Source organism: Melampsora larici-populina (assembly GCF_000204055.1).
Source record: "Melampsora larici-populina 98AG31 unplaced genomic scaffold MELLAscaffold_101, whole genome shotgun sequence".
Classification (NCBI taxonomy): domain Eukaryota; kingdom Fungi; phylum Basidiomycota; class Pucciniomycetes; order Pucciniales; family Melampsoraceae; genus Melampsora; species Melampsora laricis-populina.
This window is the reverse complement of record NW_006768865.1, coordinates 14,773-39,739: the sequence shown is the minus strand read 5'-3', so window position 1 is coordinate 39,739 and position 24,967 is coordinate 14,773. Positions and strand designations below refer to the sequence as shown.

The following is a 24,967-nucleotide window of genomic DNA, read 5'->3' as shown; positions in this document are numbered from 1 at the left end:
CACTTTGTTCCTCAGTGAACTGATTATATTATTTCATATAAAGACTGTTTCTAACCTTATAATGCCAGTAAGCGGGCGTTAGTCTTAGCGGTTCTGAACACCGAAGACGAAAAACAATCACACCTGATAATGGTGAGAGAAAGATAACAAAAGTCTGAAGAGATAACAGAGATGAGGATGAAAATAGATCAACAACTGTTTTATTCGGATTTGAAGAAGAAATTAGTATGAATCCACTTACATGCCACTTTGTTCCTCAGTGAACTGATGAGGAAAAAGTGGCGAATGTGGATGAAAGGGACTATATAAATGTGATACAGTGATTGGTTAGGTTAGAGTTTAAGTTTAAGTTTAAGTTTGAGTATTGTATGTGATCTTAATTAAGTAGTAAGTAGTTTGGCGGGTTTGACTAGATAAGTTGTATTCTAACACACCCCCTCAAGCACGACAAACTAAGAAAAAAATCAGGATATCGAGTTATGATAATCAAAAAAATAAGGGAAAAAAAAAAAAAAAAAAAAAAAAAGAGAAAAAAAAAATGAATACTATGATGTTGGCTCGCGATGATGAAGTCCAATTGATTTTCGTAACCATTGAAAGGGTGCCTTACCCAGGGGTTTTGTAAGGACATCTGCGATCATCTTGTGAGATTGACAGTGGGTTAACTCTACTGTTCCACGTTTGACCAACTCCCTAATCCAGTGATATTGAATCTCAATATGTTTGGTACGAGCGTAAAAAATGGTCTTGGAGGTCAAGTGGATAGCACCGAGGTTGTCGCAATGAAGGCGGGTAGGTTGGTCGATATTGAAGCCAAAAGATTTAAGTAGGTTCTGAAGCCATGTTGCTTCCTGTCCGGCCTCGGTTGTTGCACGATACTCAGCCTCAGTGCTAGATAGTGCAACGGTTGGTTGAAGGCGACTCTTCCAACTTATTGCTCCACCTAAGAATTTGAAAACATAGCCAGTAGTTGATCGACGGTTGTCCTTGTTTCCGGCCCAGTCAGCGTCTGAGAAGCCATATGGGCAGTCCCAGGATTGGTTGCCTGACAGGCCCTTGTTGTCAGCACTGTATTCAATAAATAGGTGAGTCGTTCCTCGTAGGTAGCGTAGTACATGGATAAGAGCATTCCAATGGGCACGTGAGGGTCGGTCAAGATGTTGAGATAGGACACCTACAGCATATGCAATATCAGGTCGTGTACATTGTGATAAATACATTAGTGACCCAACTCCGTTTCTGTAGGGGAGATTTTGACGAGCAAAGTCTTGAGCATCAAAGTCGTTAGCTCGAGTGAGTTTCTGGTCTGCTGGGAGTGGTGTGCTGGCTGGTTTACAGTTATTCATGCCAAATCTTTCCAGTACGCTCTCAATCATAGCAGGTTGACCAATGGCATATGAGAACTCAGATGTTCTACTGATTTGAATGCCCACAATACAATGTGAGATACCCAAGTCCTCCATCTCCCATCGATTAGCGATTAGGTTCTTGATTTCTTCAATTTCATTTCCGGTAATAGCCATGTCGTCGACGTGAACATACATTGCCGAGAATTTAGTTCCATTCATTGAAATCCGAATGAATACACATGCATCGGCTTCAGATTGAATAAATCCAATTGACAATAAAAATTCAGTTACATCATCACTCCAATATTTTGCTGATTGCTTGAGACCATAGATTGTACTTAGTAGACATGCAACCATATCAGGTCCGTATATTTCTTTAAGATTCTCTGGTAGTTCCATGTAAATTTCATAATCGAGTTTGTTGTTTAAGAAAGCACATATGGCGTCCATTGACTCAACAGGCCACCCATTCAGAGCAGCAATAGCAATAATTACACGAAGTGAAGCAGGTTTACCGGTTGGTGAATATGTTTCATGATAGTCGACTCCAGGGACCTGAGAGAATCCTTTAGCTACATATCGGGCTTTGAATTTTGCTATTGAACCATCAAGATTTGGTTTGATGCGAAAAACCCATCGGCCACCCACAACTGATCTGTCCTTTGGTCGCTTTACAACAGTCCAAACCTTTCTCTCATTGATTGAGTTCAATTCTTTGTTCATGGCTTTAATCCATTCTGCTTTCTCAGGCGATTTCAAAGCTTGTTTGTATGTTTTAGGTTCGTTTACCAGTCTTACTGTTGGCATAGTGCTGAAACCGTAAAAGTCGTCGTCTTTACCGGCTATGAAAGCATTGATATCTGCCCAGAAAGCATGTCTAGTTGATGGGTTAAATCGGTCAGGTTCCTTACGTTCTCTAGTCGATCGTCTGACAGATGGTTGTTCTTGAATAGGGTGCTCATCATCTTTTGGCACTTCCGATGGAGGTTCAGACTCCACGGTTGTTTCAGATGGAATGATTGTCGGAACTGTGATGTCTTTAGCCTTATCACTAGGAGGTTCAGACTCCGTAGCAACAGCTGGAGTTACATCGGTCCGGCTTTGACGATGGAAAGGATAGTCATCATCGTCAAGATCCAGATAGGTTTCTAAGCCCGGATTTGATTGTTCAAGGTCGGTTAATTCTTTTGTTGAAAACAAATGATCGTATTGAAATTTGATAGTTTTCCTAAAAGGAAAGAAATCTTCACGGAATTTAACATCGTGAGAAGTGATGATTTTTCTTGACTCCAAGCCGTAGAGACGGTAGTTAAAGTTGTCAGTTGCAAATCCAAGCAGGACAGCGGTTCGGGTAATGGGATAGAATTTTCCATCACGTTGAGCCTTCCGAATGATATACTCAACCCCACATCCAAAAGTTCGGATATGCGAGACCGAAGGTTTTCTTCCATACCATGCTTCAAAAGGTGTCATAGATCCTTTATTATAGGCTAATGAAACAGTGCGATTATCGAGGTAAACGGTGGTATTGACTGCCTCAAAACAAAAACTAGGTGGAACGTTTGCGTGTTGAAGTAGAGCTCTGGCTTTGTACGTGATGGTTTTATTCGCTCGTTCCGATACGCCGTTTTCTTCAGGAGTATAAGCAGCTGTTTCATGTAGCCATATGCCTTGTTCCTTGCAGTATGGGACAAAAAGGGAATTGAAGAACTCCGAGCCTTGATCGAGGGTGAAACACTTCACTTTACGCTCACTTTGACGTTCAGCAAATGCAATAAAGGCACAGAGTGAATTGAAAACGGAGGATTTGTCCTTTGATTTCAAGAAATACACAAAACGCATCCCAGTGAAATCATCGGTGAACATGATATAATATAGAAAACCATCATTAACGAATCCTCTGATAATACCACTTAAATCCACATGAACATTATCTAATTTATTATGTGCGCGTGGTCTGGTGTTTGAGAAAGGAGGTCGTTCACTCTTTGATTTGATACAAGCGATACAGTCAATAGGTTTAGAAAAATCAAAATCCTCAGGTACACCATCAATCATCTTATCCTTAATCATTTTCCGAAGGTAGGTGAAATTTGGGTGACCTAATCGATTATGAAGATTGATTAAGGTGTCAGATTGATTGGTTGTGTTTGAGCATGACGGCTGAGAAGGAATTTGACGTACGGGGCATTCGATAAGCTTGACTATCATTAGATTACCCGAGAAGAAACCTTTAAATAATGTTTTCTTTCCGAGCATCAAGGTAAAAAGGTGAGGTTTGTCTGGATCGATTGATGGGATAACTCCTTTCTTGATTAATGCACCCGCAGCAATCAGATTCTTATTGAGATTAGGGACGTAAAGTGAATTCTCGAATTTCATGACTTTTCCATCAGCATCCAACAGGTAAGCAGTTCCAATCTTTTCGATTTCTAATGTATCACTACCACCAGCTAAATTAAGTCTTTTACTGGGATCTGGATTCGGAGTAAGTGATTTAGGATCGAAATGTTTTAAATTGTTGAACATGTGATGTGATGATCCTGTATCGGCTAGTCCAAAGGAATTGCTCGGAATGTTGGCTTGTACGGCTTTATTGCTGCAGAAGTAGTCGATATGAAATACAGTAGGTTGACTGTCATCGGTCGAAACGTTCATAGAATTCATGGCGTCGGTTAATTCATCAATTTCTTGATCGTTCTCAGTTTCTTGTTCAACGTTTGACGAGTTTCGATGTTGAAAACCTTTAGATGGACTGTTCGATTGCAGGTGAGTCGGAATTTGACCCCTCCATCTTCCTTTCTTAACTAACTCCTTTTGCCATTTGATCTTCTTATCATGATTCTTTGGGTTCTCAAAGCATTCATCTCTTCCATATTTGCATACACATCGATCGGTTGTACATTTAGGACGAGTGAAGTTGTTAGGACGATCTCGATTGTTGCTACGGTTAATAAAATGAGCACCGGGATGAAAAGATTGAGTTTTATAGAGATTGGCGAATTGAGGTAAGTTTCGAATTTCCTTCTCCTTCTTCATTATGTATTGCTCTACACCATCGTATGTTAGAGGTTTCACCATGTCAAACACGTTTGATAAAATGAATTGATTATTTGGATGAAGAGATTTGATGAGTCTTCTTGCCAATTGTCCGTCACTAAGATCTCCACCAGCTAACATAAGTTCATCTTTCATTTCTCTGAATTTCGCCAAGTGAGTTTCTAAAGTTGTGCGATTATCTTGTCGAAATTCGTCCAATTCATTATCAAGTTGAAACTGTGCTGCTTCGGATACTGGAGCTTTATTTTCTCTAATGATCTTCCACAACTTCGAAGGTTCATACTCAATATCTACTTCGTCATCGACTTTGATTTGAAGTTTGGATTCGACAAAAGCAGAAGTAGAAGCATCCATACGATTGATTAAGAAATTGGTAAGACACTCTTTATTAGCGAGATGTTCTTCAGTTGTGATGTCGTCAGGTTTGTTAGATGAAGTGAGATATTTATCAAGACCTAAGTGTCTTAATGAACGCTTGATTCCGATTGCCCAATGAGTATAGTTGTTCTTTCCTAAGATTACAGTAGCTGATATTTTACTTAGATTGAAGTTAAGCGCTATTGCAAAATCCTTTTGAGTGGAAAGTACGTTTTGATTGGATTGGGAAGTCATGGTTAAAGATGATTTAGGTTGAATGGTATGAGAAGATGAAATGGATTTCTCTGATGAACTAGATGGATGATGGTCTTGTTCGTCAGAGGATTCAATGAGGAGATTGTCACTGGTATCGGCAGAGGAGTTTGTAGGAGATGGCGCGTCAATCGGCGATGACATATAAGGTGGTTTTGGCGTTTTATGATTCGAGTTCTTCTCTCGCTACCATGAGAGAATCTAAAGGAACTCGAGTCACCTTTATAGATGACTTATAATGCCAGTAAGCGGGCGTTAGTCTTAGCGGTTCTGAACACCGAAGACGAAAAACAATCACACCTTATAATGCCAGTAAGCGGGCGTTAGTCTTAGCGGTTCTGAACACCGAAGACGAAAAACAATCACACCTGATAATGGTGAGAGAAAGATAACAAAAGTATGCCACTTTGTTCCTCAGTGAACTGATTATATTATTTCATATAAAGACTGTTTCTAACCTTATAATGCCAGTAAGCGGGCGTTAGTCTTAGCGGTTCTGAACACCGAAGACGAAAAACAATCACACCTGATAATGGTGAGAGAAAGATAACAAAAGTCTGAAGAGATAACAGAGATGAGGATGAAAATAGATCAACAACTGTTTTATTCGGATTTGAAGAAGAAATTAGTATGAATCCACTTACATGCCACTTTGTTCCTCAGTGAACTGATGAGGAAAAAGTGGCGAATGTGGATGAAAGGGACTATATAAATGTGATACAGTGATTGGTTAGGTTAGAGTTTAAGTTTAAGTTTAAGTTTGAGTATTGTATGTGATCTTAATTAAGTAGTAAGTAGTTTGGCGGGTTTGACTAGATAAGTTGTATTCTAACAGCTTGCGCTTGCACATGAGCGAGCACCAACCAACAACAACAACAACACCACGCTGCCTAGTTGTAGTTGTTGAAATGGTTCTTACATCATGGCCACGGTGAACCAAGGTTGCTAGAGGAAAATGGGTAAATGCTATCCACTTACTCTTTAAATGCCATGGCATGCACAACAAACAGTGTCGTTCGTAGCTGTCTGAAGGAGGGATGTATACCAGCACCAGCCAGTCGGCCCTTTGGTCATCACCAAGGCTTAAACTGCTTATAAAATGGTGATGCAGCAGAGGGAAGAGAGCCCCCCACGCGCGCCACTTCCCTACATACCATACTGAGTCCTCACCGTACCTCTTTTTCTTTTGTTATTGTCTCCTTATCATAGCGCCGGCATTCTTCACAATTTCGATCTTTGTCTTCTGCTTCTGTTACGCATACTCACCAGATGCATGCCTTTCCCTACCCTCATGACGGCCATCCTTCACAACATAGACGATGTAAGCATCGACCCCCTCAGAACGGTGCCTTCAATGTGCATCGTCCACTAACTCCTGGGTTTCATTGTATGTGTGATGTTGGCAAACAGGCAAACCGCGTCAACCCCAACAACCTTGGAACGGGTTGGCACTTGTCCAACACGAACCTTGCTTTGAAAGGCCCCTTCGGAGGTCACGTCTTTGAACCCCTGACTGCTATCGCCTACGTGAGGCCCGCCGACAAACTTCAGCGCGCCAAGACCTACTGCATTGTCGGACCCTTCGGGCACAATCACAATTCGGGGGAAAGTGCAATCAAACACTCCCACAACAGCAAAACTGATGTAGTAATCAATCCTCAAGACCTAGGAGACCTCCTAGCAGGTAAAGCTGTAGTGAACGGCGTTGGAAAGATCGTTGATTTCTATTTTGAAGATGTAGACAAAATAACTGGTTGGGAACTCACTGTCAACGCCAAACACAATTGGTTTGACCCTCGGGTATGTACTAGCAATTGGTCATCATTGGTGATTAACCTGTCACTGACTTTGCTGCCTCACACAGACCGAAGAAATCAAGGAATTCATTATGACTTATCAATTCGGGCTGTTTACTCCAATGAGCTTTTATTGGCCGCAGATTGCTGTGGGGGCAAGGATGTTGCTGCATGGTTATGTTATTAGGAAAGATATCGTGTCTGGAAGGTTTATTGTCAAGGTCAGTTCACAAAGGCCTTTTGTGTTGTCTCCCATTCTGATCTGGTTTGCTCCACAGGTGCGCAGTCATGAGTTTCTTGAATGATATCAATTTATGCAGTGGAGGGGACATTTTTGGGTAGCTCTTGTTTACATGTGCTGTCCAATGTGGCTTTGATTTCTTGTTACTTTAGAGATGTGGAATTGTCCATTTGTATCTTTCCCTTCTCATTTTGTATCTTTCACTTGGTTTGGTGTCTTACATCTGATCATCTTGTTTGCCTTTGTAAATATGTGTAAATGTAAATGTAAATGTATGTGACAGAATCAGGCACTTAAAAAACTTATTCCACACCACATAACATCATCTATAGGGCAATCATGACTGAATCATGATTGCCCTATAGTCACATTGTGTGAAAGAATTTTGTACTCAGTGCCACATTTTTCAAATTGCATTGCTTCTCTTATAGCTCTATCTAGCAATCACCTCTGTTCATCCACAATTCAATTATATCATATCAACAAACCAATGTATCTATGGCATCTATGGCATTGAGGAGGGCTACAATGCTAAGCAGGGCGGGCACTGGGAACCTCTCACAGGGGTTGATAGATGCGGCGATATGTAATAGTTATGAAGAATGTAAATATAGTGATTGGGTGCATTGGCATTGGTAAATACTACCAACTGGCGGGGTTCCCGGTTGCTGTGTCCCAAAAAAAAATTGGACAATCATTAAGAGACAGAGACAGAAAATGGAATTGTCAAAGATGAGCACTCAGGAGTTGCCCAAAGTTATGGGCCACAGCCATTGGTACCCTGTGGAGGCAAGGGGGTTGCGGCAAATTCACGGGGCTAATATTTGGGTGACCACCTCATTTTTTTTTTGCCAGAGGTATGTGGAGTCACTTTCGAAGGGATGCAAACACTAGAATATTTAAATCTATCCTTAGTGTAGTGTTCTGAGTGTTGTGTGGGGTGACCATCATTGATCATCTTCTAGGTGATCAATGATGGTCACCTGACTCTGGTGGAGACACTTAGTCTGTCTGGGACCTCATTTACATTTGATGGTATGGATATTCCATCAAAATATTCAAAACCATTCACAATGTGACCTATATGTACCTTTCACATGCTTTGAATTTATTCATTCTTTGGATGTTTTGCAAAATATCCATTTGAAGGAGGAAAAGGCACCATACATACATATGTGCTGGCTGCCTGGTGGTGGGGAGTTTTCTTCACTTCAATTGGGAAGTGAAGAAAACAGTTGGCTATTATTGGGCCATGGTTGATCATCACCAATCCAGGCCCAAATTTATACATTCATGTGATTGTGGTAATTTTTGGCGTTTTTCATTATATATTTTGTAATGAAAAACGTCAAAAATTACCACAATCACATGGAATTGCTTTCAATCATGACTCATGGGTTGAGTCATGATTGCAATTGAGAAGTGAACCCATCAGGTCATACATTTTCATCATGCCACAATTCTTGTGATGTTTGTTTCAATCTCAAGAAATTGACTTAATCCAATTTTATTTTCAAATTCAGAAAAAGAACAGTAGGGCAATTAACTGGTAAGTTAGTTACTGATGACTGAGTTCTGGGTAATGATGCCCAACTAATATGCGGAATTACACTGTCACTAGTGGTGATAGGAACCAGCTAAGCATATGTCTGGACTCTCACTGGGCCGAGCATTTCCCTCGGAGCCATATGCTTAGCTGGTTCCTATCTCTTTTTTGGTTGACATTGAGACATTGTTACCTTGTATGCCCACAAGGTATTAATGATCAGGTGGACATCCTTAATATCCTTTTCAATTTGTTAATGAATCAGTGATTCATTATTAAATGATTCACTGATTCATTAATGGATTCAATGAAATCCATTCAATGAAAACATTTAATAATGAATCAGTCTCAAATTCTAATGGAATCATTGAATGCTTCTGTTAGAAATTAGTAAGTAGGATGAAAAAAAAAAATTCCAACCAAAAAAGGGAAATTCTAACGTCAAAACAAATGTATTCAAGAGAAATTTCAACCTCCAAATGAAAGTAATGATTAATGATTGTTGTGAATCACACAAATGAAATGAAAAAGAAGAGCTTGGAGGTTAGATTATCTTTTGTGATAACTCCTTGTGAAATGTGGAACAGACCATCACAAGAGGAAGATTGTGTGAATGGTCTGCATCAACCTCTCACCATCAACTCTGATGAGAGGTTGATGCAGACCCCGCGACCGTTTCACCGTGCTTCTCAGGGAGGGCAACACATGCTACACAGTTGAATTCCTCCTTAAGACGTATACGCGCCTGCCCTACAACAGCATTGGGCTGGTTTTCGTATTCAGCAGCAAATCGCCCGTAGCCGACTCGGTTGATCCAACCACGATACCGGTACATGGTGGGCAACACCTCCTTCCATTCGGTTCCATAATGTCGCTGCCAACTCAAAAGCATGTCGCCGTTTTGCCCTTCACGGTGCCAGGCGAGGAGACTGGAAATGAGTACAGATTTGGATGGCCATCTGGGTTTGAGCTGGAGATGATTCGCTGTTACATCTGTCGAAGTGACAGCGACGGATGGTGAAACCTATGGAAATTCAGACCGCATTACCAATCCATGCTGGCTAATGTGTATCTAAAGTATGATATTAACTGTGCTTACACTGTCTGAGGGGCAGTCACTCCCCAAGGTGGAATTGTGCAACGCTGGTACCTGTTGAAAATTGGGAGGCTGCTGGTTGTCCACGTCCTCCAGGTCATGGCGTGCCTGTTGGTCGTCGACGGGGAGTGCCTCGCGGTTCCGCTGGTTGTCCTCAGCCAGGGCGTCGCGTTCATTCTGGTTGTCCAGGGGTTCGCGTTTTACAATGAACCCTGAGGGGGAAGGGGACACGCTTACGCCAGGAGAGTCAGGTAAATGACTAAGGTCAACTACCATCGACATTTCAGTGCGCTCTGAAACCGGTGTGATAGGGCTATGGGCACTCGCAACGGCATCGAGTTGTTTCCCACGTGTGGGATCCGGTGAGGAGGTTTGGAGACCTTGATCGGGAGTCGAAGGAATAGAAGGAGCTGGTTTGGAAAATGGGCTGGGCCCTGAGGAGGATTCCCCGTGACCGTGGGCGGTGGTGCTGCGTGGTATGACGCAAGCACTCTGTGGCAGGCCAGGTGTCAGCAGATTCACCTTACCAAGCCGAACCACAATGGACTTGCTGGTGCAAGAGTAATGATGGGGGTAGTCCACAGGTATTTCGCGCTATGTGCCGGGGTAGTTTGGATACAGGTATTTCGGACTCCAATCAGCTCTTGCTGTGATGAACAGATGTTGGGTATTACTCACCCAAGCGTCAATCACTTCATCCCACAGGCTGATTGCGCGGTTCCAAACATCGCCAACCTCTCCAAGCACTGCCTGAATCAACAAATCACTTTCTTCCAGCCAGGCGTGTGGCCAGTCTTGAAAGTATGCTGTGATCACCACCGGTTTGATTTCCTGGGAATTGATATTCCAGGTCAATCAGCGCTGCTTTGGGTTCCAAACATGAGGTCAGGTTAGTTGCTTATGCTTACGTTTAACCATAGGTATACTGTGACCATCTTAGTTTCATCGTACTTCTTCTGGATTTCCGGTTGGTATTTTTCAAGTCGATTCTTATGGAGAGTTATCACGCTGTCCACGTGAAGTCGGCGTCCTAGCGAATTGGTGCTTTGTGCCCATTGGTGACAACGAGGCTCAGTGACCTGACCGCGTCGTGGGTTGATTTCGCCGGAAAGTGGGGTGTTGTTGGGGGTGGGAGTCAATGTTGGCATTGATCGGCCGTATGGAGAAAATGGGGTATCGGCTTTGACGTTGTGAGGATGAGCACGGCAAACACCTTGGCCGTGAGCATTGCAACACTTCAGACAAGAATTGAACGTTAGCTGGGCGGTTGTATGTGGTTTGAAAAGGGTGTGTGGATGCTACGAGCTCAAAACACTATGAGCACCTACCGCCTGACAATAAAGGAAACGACACTTCTTGTTGGCGTGCTTGCGATGTCCCTTTGGGACAGGGCCCTCCGTGGTTCTCTTGCACGGAACGGGTGGCGCACTAAGATGAGGTCCAGGTGTCAAGCCTGGCGTTTCATTAGTCATTGAGGCCGGCTGACTGGCAGAAGAACTGGCAGTGGGAAGATGGCCCGGCAGGGACCAGACCATTGGGTTGGAGAAGACGGGACCTTGTAACTCGCGCCCTTGAAAGGGGTGGTTGAGGGGTGTTGGGTTGAGTAAATCGCCCAAGAATGGCGTGAAATGGCGTGTCGGCAAAACCTGAGGAGGCAGAGGATCGAGAATATGGCCAGCAGGTGAGATTCTTGGTCCCCAGTCTTTGAACGTCGAGATGATTGGTCTTGGAAAGCCAAGATTGATGAGCGTTCTTTCGTGGTTGAACTGATCGCAACGCCACGTTCGTGTGTTATGCTGTTGAGAATTGGGGCACTGTGATGGACAATTCAACTTCAGGTAGGTAGGGAACACAGGGAATCGCCAATGACCCAATTGGACTTACCCCGATGAACCATGCGTCAGACTTGGGGGTCCAGTACTTTAATCCAGCATTGCAGACGGGGCAGTAGATCCCTACTGGCTGGCCCTTTCTTGATCCAGGTGCAGGTGGTTTGGGAAGGTAACCAGGAGTGACGAATACATAATCCAAATGGATTAGTGTCGCCACAACCATGGTGGAATGGAGGTGAAATGAGGTTGGATAACTTCGTCTCTGTCAGCCTAATGGTCAAAGACAAGATTCAGGCAAGAGCTTCAGCAAATCTAAGTGGTCTGAAGAACGAGAGAAATACTGACTGACTTATAGGTGACCAGGTTGAGCAAAGAGTGCCGAATGCGGTCAGGAGGGCTAGTAATGGAGAGTTTCCAAAGTGAAAAAGTGTTCAATTCGTGCGTGAGGTGGCAACGTGATGGATGAAGGAACATATCAAAACTGGAGTTGTGTGCAGGATGATGGCAAAGGTTGCTTTGTATGGGCCGCTCAGGGTTTTTGTACTTGGCATCGTGCTGCAGGTGTCGGTAGGCAAGGTTTTTTTTGGATTGGTGTGGTGGTGGTAAAATTTTTTCGTGGTGAAACACTGGATGGCAGTGAGGAAATTTTTGTGTGATATGAAGCTGGGAAAGGTGAGTGACATGGCACGCGTGATGGCGTAACGATAAGGTTTCTGACTTTATTTCGAAAATAATACACGCTAAGTATTATGCTTGTATTATCTTCGAAGATGCTTGTGGCGGGGACCCTGTACGCTGTATTATCACAATATTATCAGTATCAGATTATCAAGAATTATCAGGACGAAAACCCGGATCCTCAAGTGTTCCCGTGTGCTGAGCAATCGGCGGGGGTTGGATGAGAAATGTTGGACTCAAAGGCTCACACAGGTCTTTCGGCCATCTTCAACCCTATTCTGCTCTCTTCTCAAAGGCTAACTTAACACAAGTCCCAATCCTTGCAGGGGCTTTCTTACCTTCGCAAGCTCGGTGCCCTGGAGAGGGACTTGCGAATTATCGGCTGTTTTTGGTGTACCAGCAGGGCCTTTTGGGTCCCTGCGCTTCTACAATCTTGCATATTCTGTAGTTTGTGCAATACACAATTTCTGGAGAGAGCAAAATCTGCAGGACATTCAGATGAACAACTTCGGTTTTTGAACGAAGTTCATCGATTGACTATTGATCCTCTTGGAAGAGAAAGAAGAATGTATTATTTAGATTGTTTGTGAATTTCGTTTTAAAGGTACAGTCACAAAATTTCAAATTTCAGAAACTTTCTTTCATTTTTGAGAGAGCTCAGAGTGAGATACAAGAAATCTGAATAGACAGATTTGAAGGCAATAGCTACAGGTATCTCCAGTTAAAATGAGCACGAGGGTTGATTGAGAGTAAGTGGGTGTTTTTTCGTTTTGAAAAAAGCTCTCCGCCAAACTGTCATTTTAAAGGCCCTGCCGACACACTGGGGAAGGCCGATAATTCCTAAGTCCCTCTCCCAGACACCGAGCTTGTGAGGAAAAAATGTCTGGGCCACTAGAGGGACTTAGTTAAGTTAGTCTCAAAGGCGTAAACCAGTTGGTCACTTTTTCACCCAACCCCTAATAACAACTTTAGGAGGGTAACTCGAAAGGATGAACAAATTCAGGGTTGATACCAGTTTACCTTGCGGACACTGCAAGGCACTTGTTGTGTAGTGGAGTTTGAAGGTTAAGGAATTGGTGTCAGGAGCTTCGATGGCCAGGCATCGGTTTTCATAGGATGCGGCAGAGGAGCTTAAATTGCAAGAGAACAAATCAAGCGCATTACATTTACAACGCCCAGATCACAAAAAATTAAAACAGAAAAGGTACAAGTTCAGAACGTCACGTATTTCCGGCCACTTCCACAGCACAAGCACAAGAGCTCAAACAAAGTCAAGACTCAAGGCAGCACACGACAAGGCCCAATACAAGAAAATGTAAAGGAGGTGGAAAGAAAAAGCCTAAGGTCATCAAGCTCGTTCTTTTTTAAAAAAAGAACGAGAAGGTTCTCGCTTAGATGAAATACGTAGACTTTGAATCATCAACACTTGTAAACACTGTGGCTCAGTTGAGCTAGTGAGACAAACAAACGGGTATCTACTGTAAATAGATCCTGAAGAGCTGCGACAAGAAAGATGATGAGTAGAGGAGAAGCAGTCAGTGAGAATGCTGCAGGTGCCCAAAGGCACGACGGCACCTGCGTAATTCCATGAAAAAGGGAAAGGCGAGCAGAGCTCGGGCAGCATCGGTACCGAGAAGATAGGTACCGAGGAGAGTTGGGGAAACGAATCTCCCCAACGGAAACTATTTTGGTAAAGGAATTAAAATATTCCTTACCAAAAATTTTCCTTCCGAATCATTAACTCACATAATAGTTAAGCAAGAAACGAAAGTAAGGAAGTCTCTCAATTTCTTATAGAATTTTTCTTTTCTTAAAATAAAAACATCTCAGATTCAACAACCAACAAGTAGAAACTAGTTCAAAACAATCCATACCTCGAAAAGAAAAATTTCATCACGAAATTAACAATCATAACATAAAACCAGATAGACACTTAGATTACAATCAAGAATTTCTATCCAATTATCATAACACCTCATACTCAGTATCGTTCAAATCTTGATCATTTACATCATATTACCATCAACTTCACTCCAAAAATGTCAAACCCTAACCCATCGTCAGTCCCAGAAAGTATCCCACCTAGAGAGCCAACACCAGGCCAAACGATCGAATCAGTGAAAGGTCGAACCAGGAAAGGAAAAAAGAATGAAACAATGAATATGATGAACGAAGGAGGAAGCAACATATCAACCAAACAAGGTGATGGTAATAACTTAACTGGTAATTCAACCAATCCAACTTCAGATAGTCATACCAACTTAGCCGATAACCCGACCGGAGAAACCTCGACAGAAAATCAAAACGAGAATCCAGGTGACCAACTTGGTGATGAGGCACACGATATAAGTGATCAAAATGGAAACATAACAGGTTTAGTCATACTATACCCGTACATCCTTCTCTATCCCCAAGAATAACTCCAAGTCCGTGTCTGTTTAAAAAAAAAAAAAAAAAATCAGACAAGCTAAATCCCTATTATATCAAAGGGTACGACTTATAAGTCACAAATTAAATTAAGAATCAGAGTGGCCTAAGAAAACCTCACAGTGTGGCCTAAAAAGAATCCAAGCGTGGCCGTAATCAATCCTTAGCGTGGCCAGAAACTCTAAAAGAGACCCCAGTGTGGCCAAGATTGATAACAGTGTGGCTGAAATAATATAAAAATTTGATATCTCAACAAGGGAAATGTTATGTCAACACCCAAAAAAAAAAAAAAAAAAAAAGAGGAATCGTCCAATATGATTCTCGAAACACACATTCCCAATAACAAACTTCCAAAAAAAAAAAAAAAAGATACAAAACTTACCAGAGTGGCCGTTTTTCTTCCTTCAAATCTTAATTTGGTACAGGCCCTGATATCGAGAACATGGCAGAACCAGTCCACATTGAACATGGCCACGCCAAATGGCTGAACAACATACAACAAGCGTTTGACAGAGATATTGGCCAGTATCGAGTATTTCGTGAAGAGTATCAGTTCTGGTGTGAAAGTGAAGAAACTGAACCCAGAGATATAGGCATGATGGATTACACTTACGAGGCGAAGAGTGATGTTCAACCAGTTCAACCAGAAGTAGTTAAGGAGAAGTCAAAAACTAAGATTGAATCGAATACAAAGATGACTTTAGGTTCCTTACCATCAAACAATATGACCGGCTTATCACAATACTTTCATGACATTATGATAAACAAAAACGTACACATGCCAGTTTCAATCTTTGATCCGACTTGGATTATTCAAGATTCATTGTTTATGAAGGGAAGATCAGTGAAAACTAGTTGTTTGACGAATATCGTGTCATACGTCGGTCTACCCTACGTGAATGAATATCGGTTAACTCCCATGCAATGGTCAACACGATTTGATTTAATGGTGAAATATCAACAAGAAAAATATGACATACTGGATGCTCAAAAAGACTCTCCAATCGCACCTAGATTAAAAATTCATAAAGAAAATGTCCTAGTGATAGAAGCGAAGTGTTATGGGAAGTGGACACCGGCTATGAGATACGACATCGCCCATCGTCGTAATGTTTGGGAAAATCGATTACCAGATGGATCAATGGCTGACGTGGGAATGTTAAATGAGGAGTTGGCTGAGCGAGCGAAAGAAGACGCAAAACATTTTAACGATTATAAGTACATTGATAACCCATATGCATTTGGGAATGTGATGCAGAACATTAGTCCGATAAATGGAGAGACTTACCCAGAACACGCGTCTTGGGATTTGAACAATGTGCTAATCGACACTCAAGCTGAAATGTTGACTGGTAGAAGTTTGTCGTCAGTAACTAATCAACCAGTAGCACAGCCATTAACCAGGGCACCAGTGTCGGGGAAAGTGGCGGGCAACGGGTTCAAAGGGAGACACTATAATCCAATGTTCGACCGCACAAGCCCATTCTTCAATCGTAATCTTCAATCTCATGCAACCTTCTCAACTCCTTATCATAATCCTATACCGCCAAACTATCACAATGATTCATATCAAAACCAAAGAGGAGGTCGAGGAGGTGGTTGTGGTAATGGTTATAGGGGCAGAGGTTCGTCAGGAGTACATGGTGGTAGCAATCGTCCTGCAATTGGTCCTGGCAGCTTTGATAAGGCAGTAGCAGCTAAGGGAGGAGAGAAATCAGGCGCAGCTTCAGGCTCTACGTGAGTTGTAATAGAAAAAAAATTTTTTTTTTTTTTTTGTCATAAGTGAGAATTTGAGATAACTACCTTGTATCCTTCCTATTTGAGTTGTTATTTGGTTCTCTATGGAAATGATCCTGAATATGTCTTCTGTCACAAGATGAGATAGTGAACTTGTACATGATGACTGATAATTGTGTTATTTCTTCTTTGTTTTGTCTGCTTGAACATGAAATGACCCAAAGACATGTTACGTTGAATGACAGTAACCAACGAAACGTTGAGAACCACGTCACAGAGCCAGAGATCCCACAAGATACTGACAACGTTGAAGTCGACGCACCTGAGTCCTTGGCAAGTTGGCCTGTGGAAGCAAAGAACGAGATGAACCTAGTAGAGTGGAGGAATTTATTGACAGAATTTAACTTATTTGAGAAGTGGGAGAGAGTGTGGAAAGGACTTACTGAAGGTTTTGATCAGGGTATTCCAGAACATTCCTGGAAAGAAGAGCGATGGTTCACTCCCAATAATCACAAATCGGCATTAGCAGTTCAAGAGAAGATAATGAAAAATCTATATAAAGAGAGAAGATTTGGGAGGATCTTTGGACCCTTTACTCACGAGGAAGTGTTTCGGCGTTTCGGTTTCTTTCGGTCTAATACGATGGTAAGTGTGACGAATAATGACGGGTCACTAAGAATGATAAACGATCTATCTTACCCAAAAACAAAAGTCACAATTAAGACAAAGAGAAAGGAAATGTCAGGAAGCGATGAAGAGGCGGAATCAGAAGACGAAGAAGAGAACTTACGATCAGATGCAGCAATGAAATGGACGAGATCAGCTAGATACAATTCGAATGAATATGATATACCTTCCGTTAATTCTTTTGTCAATAAGCATGATTTCGATACCACCTGGGACGATTTCAATAAAGTGGCATGTTATTTCAAGGCAAACCTGAAAAAGAAAATTTTGTTAGCTATCGTTGACTGGCTGAAAGCATATAGACAAGGTTCAACGCACTCGTCACAATGGCGTTACTTGACCATTAAGGATTTTCAAGGACATATTTGGATAGACACCAGGATACCTTTCGGGGGCGTAGCGGGTTGTGGAACATTCGGGTGGATGGCTGATGCGTGGAGAGATATAATTAGAGCAAAGTTTAATATTGAGGTGGTATTTTGTTGGGTGGACGATAATATGTTTACGAAAATAGATGGTGACTTACTTGACATGAAAGATGTGATACAGGTCAGTAAGGATTTGGGCGTCCAATCCAACGACAAAAAGTTTTGTGATTGGGACGTGGAGCAGAAATATTTAGGTTTTCTATGGAACGGCAAAGAAAAATCAGTCAGGCTACCAGCAGATAAACTGTTAGAGAGGATAGGAAAAATAAAGGACTTACTACAACCATCACGGAAATGCTCAAAGAAGGAAGTGGAGAAGATTGTTGGGCAACTCAGTCATCTTATATACTTATTACCTCTTATGAAATGTTATCTATGGAATTTATATTGGTGGGACAAATCATGGTATAATCATAGCGCATTGAGAGAAGTACCTGTCGGGGTGAAAGAGGAATTGAAAGAATGGTTAAAGAGTCTTGAGAACTTCGACAGGCTAATATTCACCGAGGATGTCGAACCCACAGAGATAGAGTGGGTGGGTGATGCGAGTACGGGTTACGGTATCGGGGTGTTGATCGGTGAACGTTGGTCGAGTTTCACCTTGGCTGACAGTTGGAAGACTGAGGGGATTTCACAAGGCTGTCAGAAAAGAGATATTGCATGGTTAGAAACGGTCGCAGTGCGACTGGGCTTACTTATGATAGAGCAACTACGACCTACGACTAACAAAAAGTTCATTGTATACACCGATAACACCACGACCGAAGCCGTGGTAACTAAATCTAAATCGAAAAATAAACTAGTTAACGAAGAGTGGAAAGAGATTCAAAAGGTGCTTACTCGGTTGAACTGCTCGATCGTAGCACGTAGAGTTGCTTCGAACGATAACGACGCTGATAAGCTATCTAGAGGGTTAGAGGCGAACAAAGATCTTACTAAAGAAGTTAGAATAGACTTACCAAGGAACCTGCTCAAGATATTGACGAGGGATTAACCAGAATGATGACAAACGAGAAAAAGATTTTAGTCTTCTTGAAGAATAGAGAGGGGTAAGTGATTGCTTGTTGGGGTGTGGTTAGTAAGATGTGGTTCATTCGCTAATCTAAATTCCCCCCCCTTTTTTTTTTTTTTTTTTTTTCTCCTTCAATTGCCTCCGATGATCGATCTTGTGAATTAGGATTGTAGACTGGCGGACTAGTAAAATAAAAACGAGATTGTTAAACGGAGGTTGGTCACAGGCGACTCTACAAAACTATAGTACGGCAATGGCAAAATTAGAAAGATTTGGAGAATCGGAAAGACTTAAACAAAATGAATTATTACCTTTAAATCAAGATATGATGTGGTCTTTTATCGTGTGGGGCGGTAGGGAATTCAATGTTGATTTTGATGATGAAGACGTGTTGAACGAGATGAAAGCGCAACATAAAGTCACGGCAGAGACGTTAGTAAAATACCTATCGGGTATAAGATCTTGGCATTTGTTCCATAACGAACCTTTTCCTCCAGACAACGATAGGGTGTCCAAGTTACTCCTGAAGGCATCAAGTACGGCGGATGCAAAATGTAGAGAGGCGAAGAGTAATGTGAGGAAGCCGTTTCAACTGAGACATTTGGCCAAGCTTGTAATAGGTTTAGATAAAGGAAGTAAGAAGGATCATTTGGCATTAGCAATAGCTTTAATAGCTTTTTGGGGTATGGCTCGTTTAGGAGAGTTGGTATCTGATGAGAAAGGGAAGGCTTTAGTGTTAAGAAGAGATGTTATCTACTCACCAGATCATTCTTATTTAAAATTGGCTCTGCATAACGCGAAAACGGCTAAACCGGGAGAAGTGCAATACTTACACATTAGACGTATACCTTCACATTTATGTCCTGTCAGAGCGATAGAGAGAGTCTTCGAAGAAAGCCCTACCAATGGCTTATCCGATCGATTATTATTGTATACTGATGCAGGAGGAAGACGCTTGACACTAACGAAGACAGCGACGATGAATATCTACAAAAGAATATGGGGTCAAAACGATAAGAATCATCAGTTGTCGGGTCACTCATTCAGGATAGGCGGAGCAACTCTTAAATGGAATGATAAAGTACCTTTAGATGATATAGTGAAGGCTGGGCGTTGGGAGTCAAAGGTGTACGAATTATACCTTAGAAAGTATACTGAAGGAGATGTGAAGGATGCTAAATTGATTTGGGATCGAATGAAGATCGAATCGGAAGAGACAGATCAGATAGATAAGGATGGTTATTGTTGAAGTGTTTGATTAGAAGTGAAGAGGAATTGTGATTTAGAAGGTAGTCATGGAGCGAAGAATAAATATCATGTTTGTGACCGACAAATGAGCGAAACACTATTTGACTTGATAGACATTTGGGTTTAAGGGGAGGTTCGGAACTAATCTGGCCTCGAGACATACCGAAGTAGGCTCTCCGCAGGCTCCGGACGATATGTCCCGAGAATAGGTAGCAGAGAGCCTACCCGGTCAGAAAACCCGCGGCCTGTCGGCCCCCCCCCAAACACGTAATGAGACTTAGACATATCTAAGCCTCATTACTCAAGGTAATTTGACCATGGTGGCTAAGAGTATATGAAATAGAGATTATACATACGAGATAAAAATGATGAGACAATTAGAAGAAAGAATTAAATACATATAAAATAGAAAAACCTGCCCCACTAAGAAATGTGAGACTCTGATTAATGGAATGCTGCAGGTGCCCAAAGGCACGACGGCACCTGCGTAATTCCATGAAAAAGGGAAAGGCGAGCAGAGCTCGGGCAGCATCGGTACCGAGAAGATAGGTACCGAGGAGAGTTGGGGAAACGAATCTCCCCAACGGAAACTATTTTGGTAAAGGAATTAAAATATTCCTTACCAAAAATTTTCCTTCCGAATCATTAACTCACATAATAGTTAAGCAAGAAACGAAAGTAAGGAAGTCTCTCAATTTCTTATAGAATTTTTCTTTTCCTCCCACCCACCCCTGCACCCTGCCTCGCAGAGAGCCTACCCGGTCAGAAAACCCGCGGCCTGTCGGCCCCCCCCCAAACACGTAATGAGACTTAGATATATCTAAGCCTCATTACTCAAGGTAATTTGACCATGGTGGCTAAGAGTATATGAAATAGAGATTATACATACGAGATAAAAATGATGAGACAATTAGAAGAAAGAATTAAATACATATAAAATAGAAAAACCTGCCCCACTAAGAAATGTGAGACTCTGATTAATGGAATGATCGAGGTTGCGAAGGGTGAAGTGAGGCTGTGGAGGATGAAGTGATGTTAGGGGGGAGGACGCTACTCACTTTGGTCTTGGAGATAAATGGATGGATGGCAGATATGTCGGCTTATATACGATTCGGTCTCTACATCTCAATGGCCAGCTTGTGGGTCCAAGATCTGCTGCGCCGAAGTAACTCACGCCCGTATTCTCACACCAGCCCGTCGGCCAAACTTGACCGGTCCTCAACTGTTTTCTTTTACCACTGGCACCACTTTCACAAATTTCCTTAAACTTCAATTCGTACAATCACTCCTTCAACTTTATAAATGACCCACCAAAGAATCTTTAAATTTCCAAATACGATCCCATCATGGTACATAGGACATATGGCAAAAGCCATCAAAGAAATCCAATCAAAACTCAATCAAATTGATTTGATTTATAGAAACGAGAGATGCAAGATTACCATTACCTAGTATCAATCCGAAATTTGAAAATTTAATTCAAACTGATTCTAACCGAGACCAAGAACAAGACTACGACCACGACCACGATGAAAATGATCAAATAAGAAGAAGGACTATAAAGAAAAGTTTACCTAGTAGATTGATTGTTTATAGTAAAAAAGATTTAACTGATTAAAAATTAGAAAAGGTAAGAGCAAATCTTTTTTCTTTTCCTCTTTTTGAAAAACTTTCTTTGTAAGCTGATTATGTTTTTTTGCAATTTTGGTTTTTGGTGCCTTGATGGTGATTGGCGGGGGGTTTATGAATTGGATAGAATAGCCTCTAAAAGAAGCATTTGCGAAATCAGGTCAAAGAGTTTTATTCATCAATATGTACAAGACTCGATCAAGATATTAAATCAGTTCTTTATCAATCAATAGGTCAATAAAATACTCAAAAACCTTCAAACCCTCCAAAAAAACTTCACTTTTGAAACCCGATGATTTTTTGTATATTTTTGAATTTAGAAATCGTTAAGTCTAAATACCATTCAACTGGTCCTTTAACTTCATCTAATCACGATGGTCATGAAGAATTCGTTAAATCTAAAAATCATCATAGAAATCAATCAGATAGTCTTTCACAAGGATTTAGAATCATGGTCTGTGGAATGCCAAATGTAGGAAAACCAAGTCTTTTAAACGCTTTAACACGTGTAGGATGTCAAGAAGGTAAATCCAAAAAAAAAATCTTGATTTTCTTTTAAAAAAAGCTAACTCAAGCGTTTCTTTTTTGATTTTGATCGTGATTTTGATTTTGATTATGATTTTGCATTTGATTTTGACTGGATTATAGGTAAAATTCAGAAGCACCTATGCCAGGTTATACAAGATCAATAGGAGGTATAGTCAAGATACTCGAACCTTTTTTAAAACGTCATGGAAAATCAGTTTATATGATCGATACACCAGGTATCATGCCAATCTATTTAGGTCAAGGTGATGAAGCTTCTGCTAGAGCTTTTGAAATTCCAATCACAGGTAAAAACAAAACTAAAGTTAAGTTTCAGTGGTGTTACAATCAGTGTCGTCTCAAAAAACTTGTTTCCTTTTCTCTTACTAACAAAAGCGGAGGGGGGAGCACTCCAGTGGAGGAGCTCAGCGCCGAGTGTGACCACACTCAAGTACTCCCAGCCCTTTTCTCTTCTGCGCCCCGCATCTCGGGTCAGAACACGCTGCAATCCATTCCCTCAAAAAGAACTTTTTTTGTGACTACCCTTTGTCATTCCGGAGTCCTGTTAATACCCACATTTGTACTGATTGTTATTGACCTCAAAGTTTATCCTCTCATCAATACTTATTTGGTTATTTGTCAGTATTTCTTAAAATGCTTGTTCTTTGAATAAAAACATTACCACTACGAAATTTTTCAAACCGAGAACTTTGATTCAACACATCGTTTTCACATCATTCAGAGATCCATGAACACCAAAGAATGCCAGATGTCATATGCAAGTACTCTTTGATACCACAGCTTCAATGACAATGGCATCCTTTTTTCTTTTCCTTGGAAATCTCCTGCCCTGGCCCAACCAGAAGGCCATTTTCTCCATACCCAATCCATCTCCCCTTGATTGAACCTTTGCATCTGGGAAATTCTTGTAGGTCATACTCATACTCCTTGGTGACCTCCTCAAATGCATCCTATCAGTCACGCTGTTCATGAGACGTCCCAATACGGGACCACATCGATTCCGTCTTCCAAAGAACGATCCATGGATATGTCGGACTCAGCACGTCCCTGGAACTGTACAAAGGCTAGCTTCGTTTGGTTTCCTCTTCCGGTAACTTTTTCGTGATAGTTACGAGTTTTGATCGGTCCCGGTTAGGAACGTCTCAGACTCGCTTAAAGTAAATCAAAAACAAGACGTCTCGAAGACGAGACTGGCTGCCAGCTCGTGTCAACCCAGTGGTGTAGCATTAATTGTTAGAAGTTGGAACGGCTGTATCGATCAATTTATCTGGTGTATCTTTCAAGCAAGGCGAAGATACACTCCACAGAGCTTGATCAGTATATCTTATCAAATCACAATCCAACTCAAAGAGATATTGATTCTTCTCATTCATGCTCGACTTACTGTCATGGCATCTCACAACATCGAAACAATGGGAATCCAACAAGGCCAAATGAAATTGAAAAAGAGTGATCTGCATATGATCATTAAAACCAATGTGTTTGTCACAAGCATCCTATGGCATCACAAAATTACATAAAATGTGACTTTGTTCACATAAATCCCACAATCTTATGCATTTGTCTTTCACTGACGACTAAAAGTCCAACACAACTTATACACTATAATATACGAAAAGACGTATATATAATTGCTTGTCAATCATGACTTTTTCTTCGAAGGTGTCAATCATCGAAAAAAAAAATGTAAATAAATCTAAAATAATATTAAGAACTTCTTGATCTAATACTAAGACCGATGAGCAAACAAAAAAAGTATAAGGACACATCACATCAGTGTGTTAAGAAGAGAGATGAGATCAAAAAAAGTCTCTCCTGTCAGACCTCCCCATGAGTGGAAACAAAACGAGATGGTCGGGCTCCTAACAATGATGAAGTTCATACTGATGATTGTGGACAAATGGTTACAGATCAAATGATACTACATGAGACAGACCTTCTCTGGCCTTATGTGTATTTCTCTTCATTTCAGGTGACGGATAACACATCTATTGAATGACATGCAAGGTCATTGTAACACACAAATACTCAATCCGCATTTCATATACGACATGCCCAGTCCAAAAAAACCTACTCACAGATCACTTCCCTCCGTGAGCAGATACTAGAGCGTCTGGAATGAAGGCAGCTGTGATCTGCCTACCACCGAACCAACGATTATTTAATCCTGCGATGGCTTTCTGTGCAGAGGCAACTGAATCAAAAGTAATGTAGATCTCGCCGCCCTATAATACAGTGATGATGTTAACGACGATGATCTTACTTCACTTGAAGATTTGTTTAGGACGTACCATAGATTCTTTCTCGATTGCGATGGCCAATACCGGCCCGTACTTCTCTTCACATTCGCCTTTGACGTCATCTCGAAGCTCCATATCCCACCCTCTTTCTGTCTCTTCTTCTGGATTGAACATATTTTTCAGCAAAACAGAGCGCGACGTGGCAGTGGGAATATTGGGACGGAACCTAAAAATCGAGCCGTCTCGATGGTATCAATACTTTGGCTGAAAAGTGCTTCGAGATTAGGAAAATATGAGAAGCCTCCACTCACATATCAGTCACAGGCACATTAGTAGGTTGTTCTGTTCGAGCTAGCTTGTGCATCAGCTCCACTCTAGAAATCTGGTTCATGCCGGACCCCACTAGGAAAGCCAATGAATGGCGTCAGTAGCATAAACAGACGGTGTCGATAAGTTGAAGAACACTCAACCTGGTTCTTCTAGTCGCTCCTCAAAACTGTTAGAGTTCGTCATGGCAAAATTGCCACCTGTAGGAGTGACAATGACCGGGTTAATCACACCAGGAGCTGTCGCATTGAGTAGGGCAGCTGGCGGTTGGGCCTTGATCTGAGTGAGGGGCAATTAGCATACATATGTTGATGGTCTGTTCAGAATCAAAGGCACAAACCTCAACACGCAAAGCACGACCAGCCAGCTGGAACCCATTCATTTTTTCCATCGCATTTTTGGCATCGTGCATATTTTTGAATCTAATGTTCACGCATGTTAACAACGTCTAGAGTACA

The 24,967-nt window shown here is 41.6% G+C and overlaps 5 protein-coding genes across 5 annotated transcripts in view; 3 read left to right on the top strand and 2 right to left on the bottom strand.

Moving 5' to 3' along the window:
- Positions 1–6,330: 6,330 nt before the first annotated feature.
- Positions 6,331–7,666, top strand: MELLADRAFT_113931 (uncharacterized protein; the record flags this gene model as incomplete). The annotated part of the gene is made up of 4 exons (XM_007418702.1): positions 6,331–6,360; positions 6,450–6,839; positions 6,904–7,056; positions 7,508–7,666. The coding sequence occupies 4 exons, from the start codon at positions 6,331–6,333 to the stop codon at positions 7,664–7,666; spliced, it is 732 nt and encodes a 243-aa protein (XP_007418764.1).
- A 1,593-nt stretch (positions 7,667–9,259) lies between these two features.
- MELLADRAFT_113930 (uncharacterized protein) lies at positions 9,260–11,773 on the bottom strand (the record flags this gene model as incomplete). Its single annotated transcript, XM_007418699.1, has 7 exons — positions 9,260–9,646; positions 9,722–10,210; positions 10,246–10,365; positions 10,397–10,549; positions 10,627–10,953; positions 11,047–11,532; positions 11,603–11,773. 7 exons carry the CDS (start codon positions 11,771–11,773, stop codon positions 9,260–9,262), a joined length of 2,133 nt encoding a protein of 710 aa, XP_007418761.1.
- Positions 11,774–15,601: 3,828 nt separating this feature from the next.
- On the top strand, positions 15,602–16,454 carry MELLADRAFT_84113 (uncharacterized protein; the record flags this gene model as incomplete). The annotated part of the gene is made up of 2 exons (XM_007418686.1): positions 15,602–16,392; positions 16,439–16,454. The coding sequence occupies 2 exons, from the start codon at positions 15,602–15,604 to the stop codon at positions 16,452–16,454; spliced, it is 807 nt and encodes a 268-aa protein (XP_007418748.1).
- Positions 16,455–20,895: 4,441 nt separating this feature from the next.
- Positions 20,896–23,462, top strand: MELLADRAFT_113929 (uncharacterized protein; the record flags this gene model as incomplete). The annotated part of the gene is made up of 5 exons (XM_007418703.1): positions 20,896–20,932; positions 21,189–21,362; positions 21,717–21,920; positions 22,056–22,229; positions 23,089–23,462. The coding sequence occupies 5 exons, from the start codon at positions 20,896–20,898 to the stop codon at positions 23,460–23,462; spliced, it is 963 nt and encodes a 320-aa protein (XP_007418765.1).
- Positions 23,463–24,023: 561 nt separating this feature from the next.
- MELLADRAFT_84111 (uncharacterized protein) overlaps positions 24,024–24,967 on the bottom strand; it is a gene marked incomplete at both ends in the record, with an annotated part of 2,906 nt that continues 1,962 nt past the window's right edge. The window contains 5 exons of the mRNA XM_007418685.1: positions 24,024–24,167; positions 24,234–24,408; positions 24,494–24,584; positions 24,653–24,788; positions 24,850–24,957. Of these exons, the coding sequence (XP_007418747.1) occupies positions 24,024–24,167; positions 24,234–24,408; positions 24,494–24,584; positions 24,653–24,788; positions 24,850–24,957 (654 nt within the window). The remainder of the gene's footprint in view (positions 24,168–24,233; positions 24,409–24,493; positions 24,585–24,652; positions 24,789–24,849; positions 24,958–24,967) is intronic.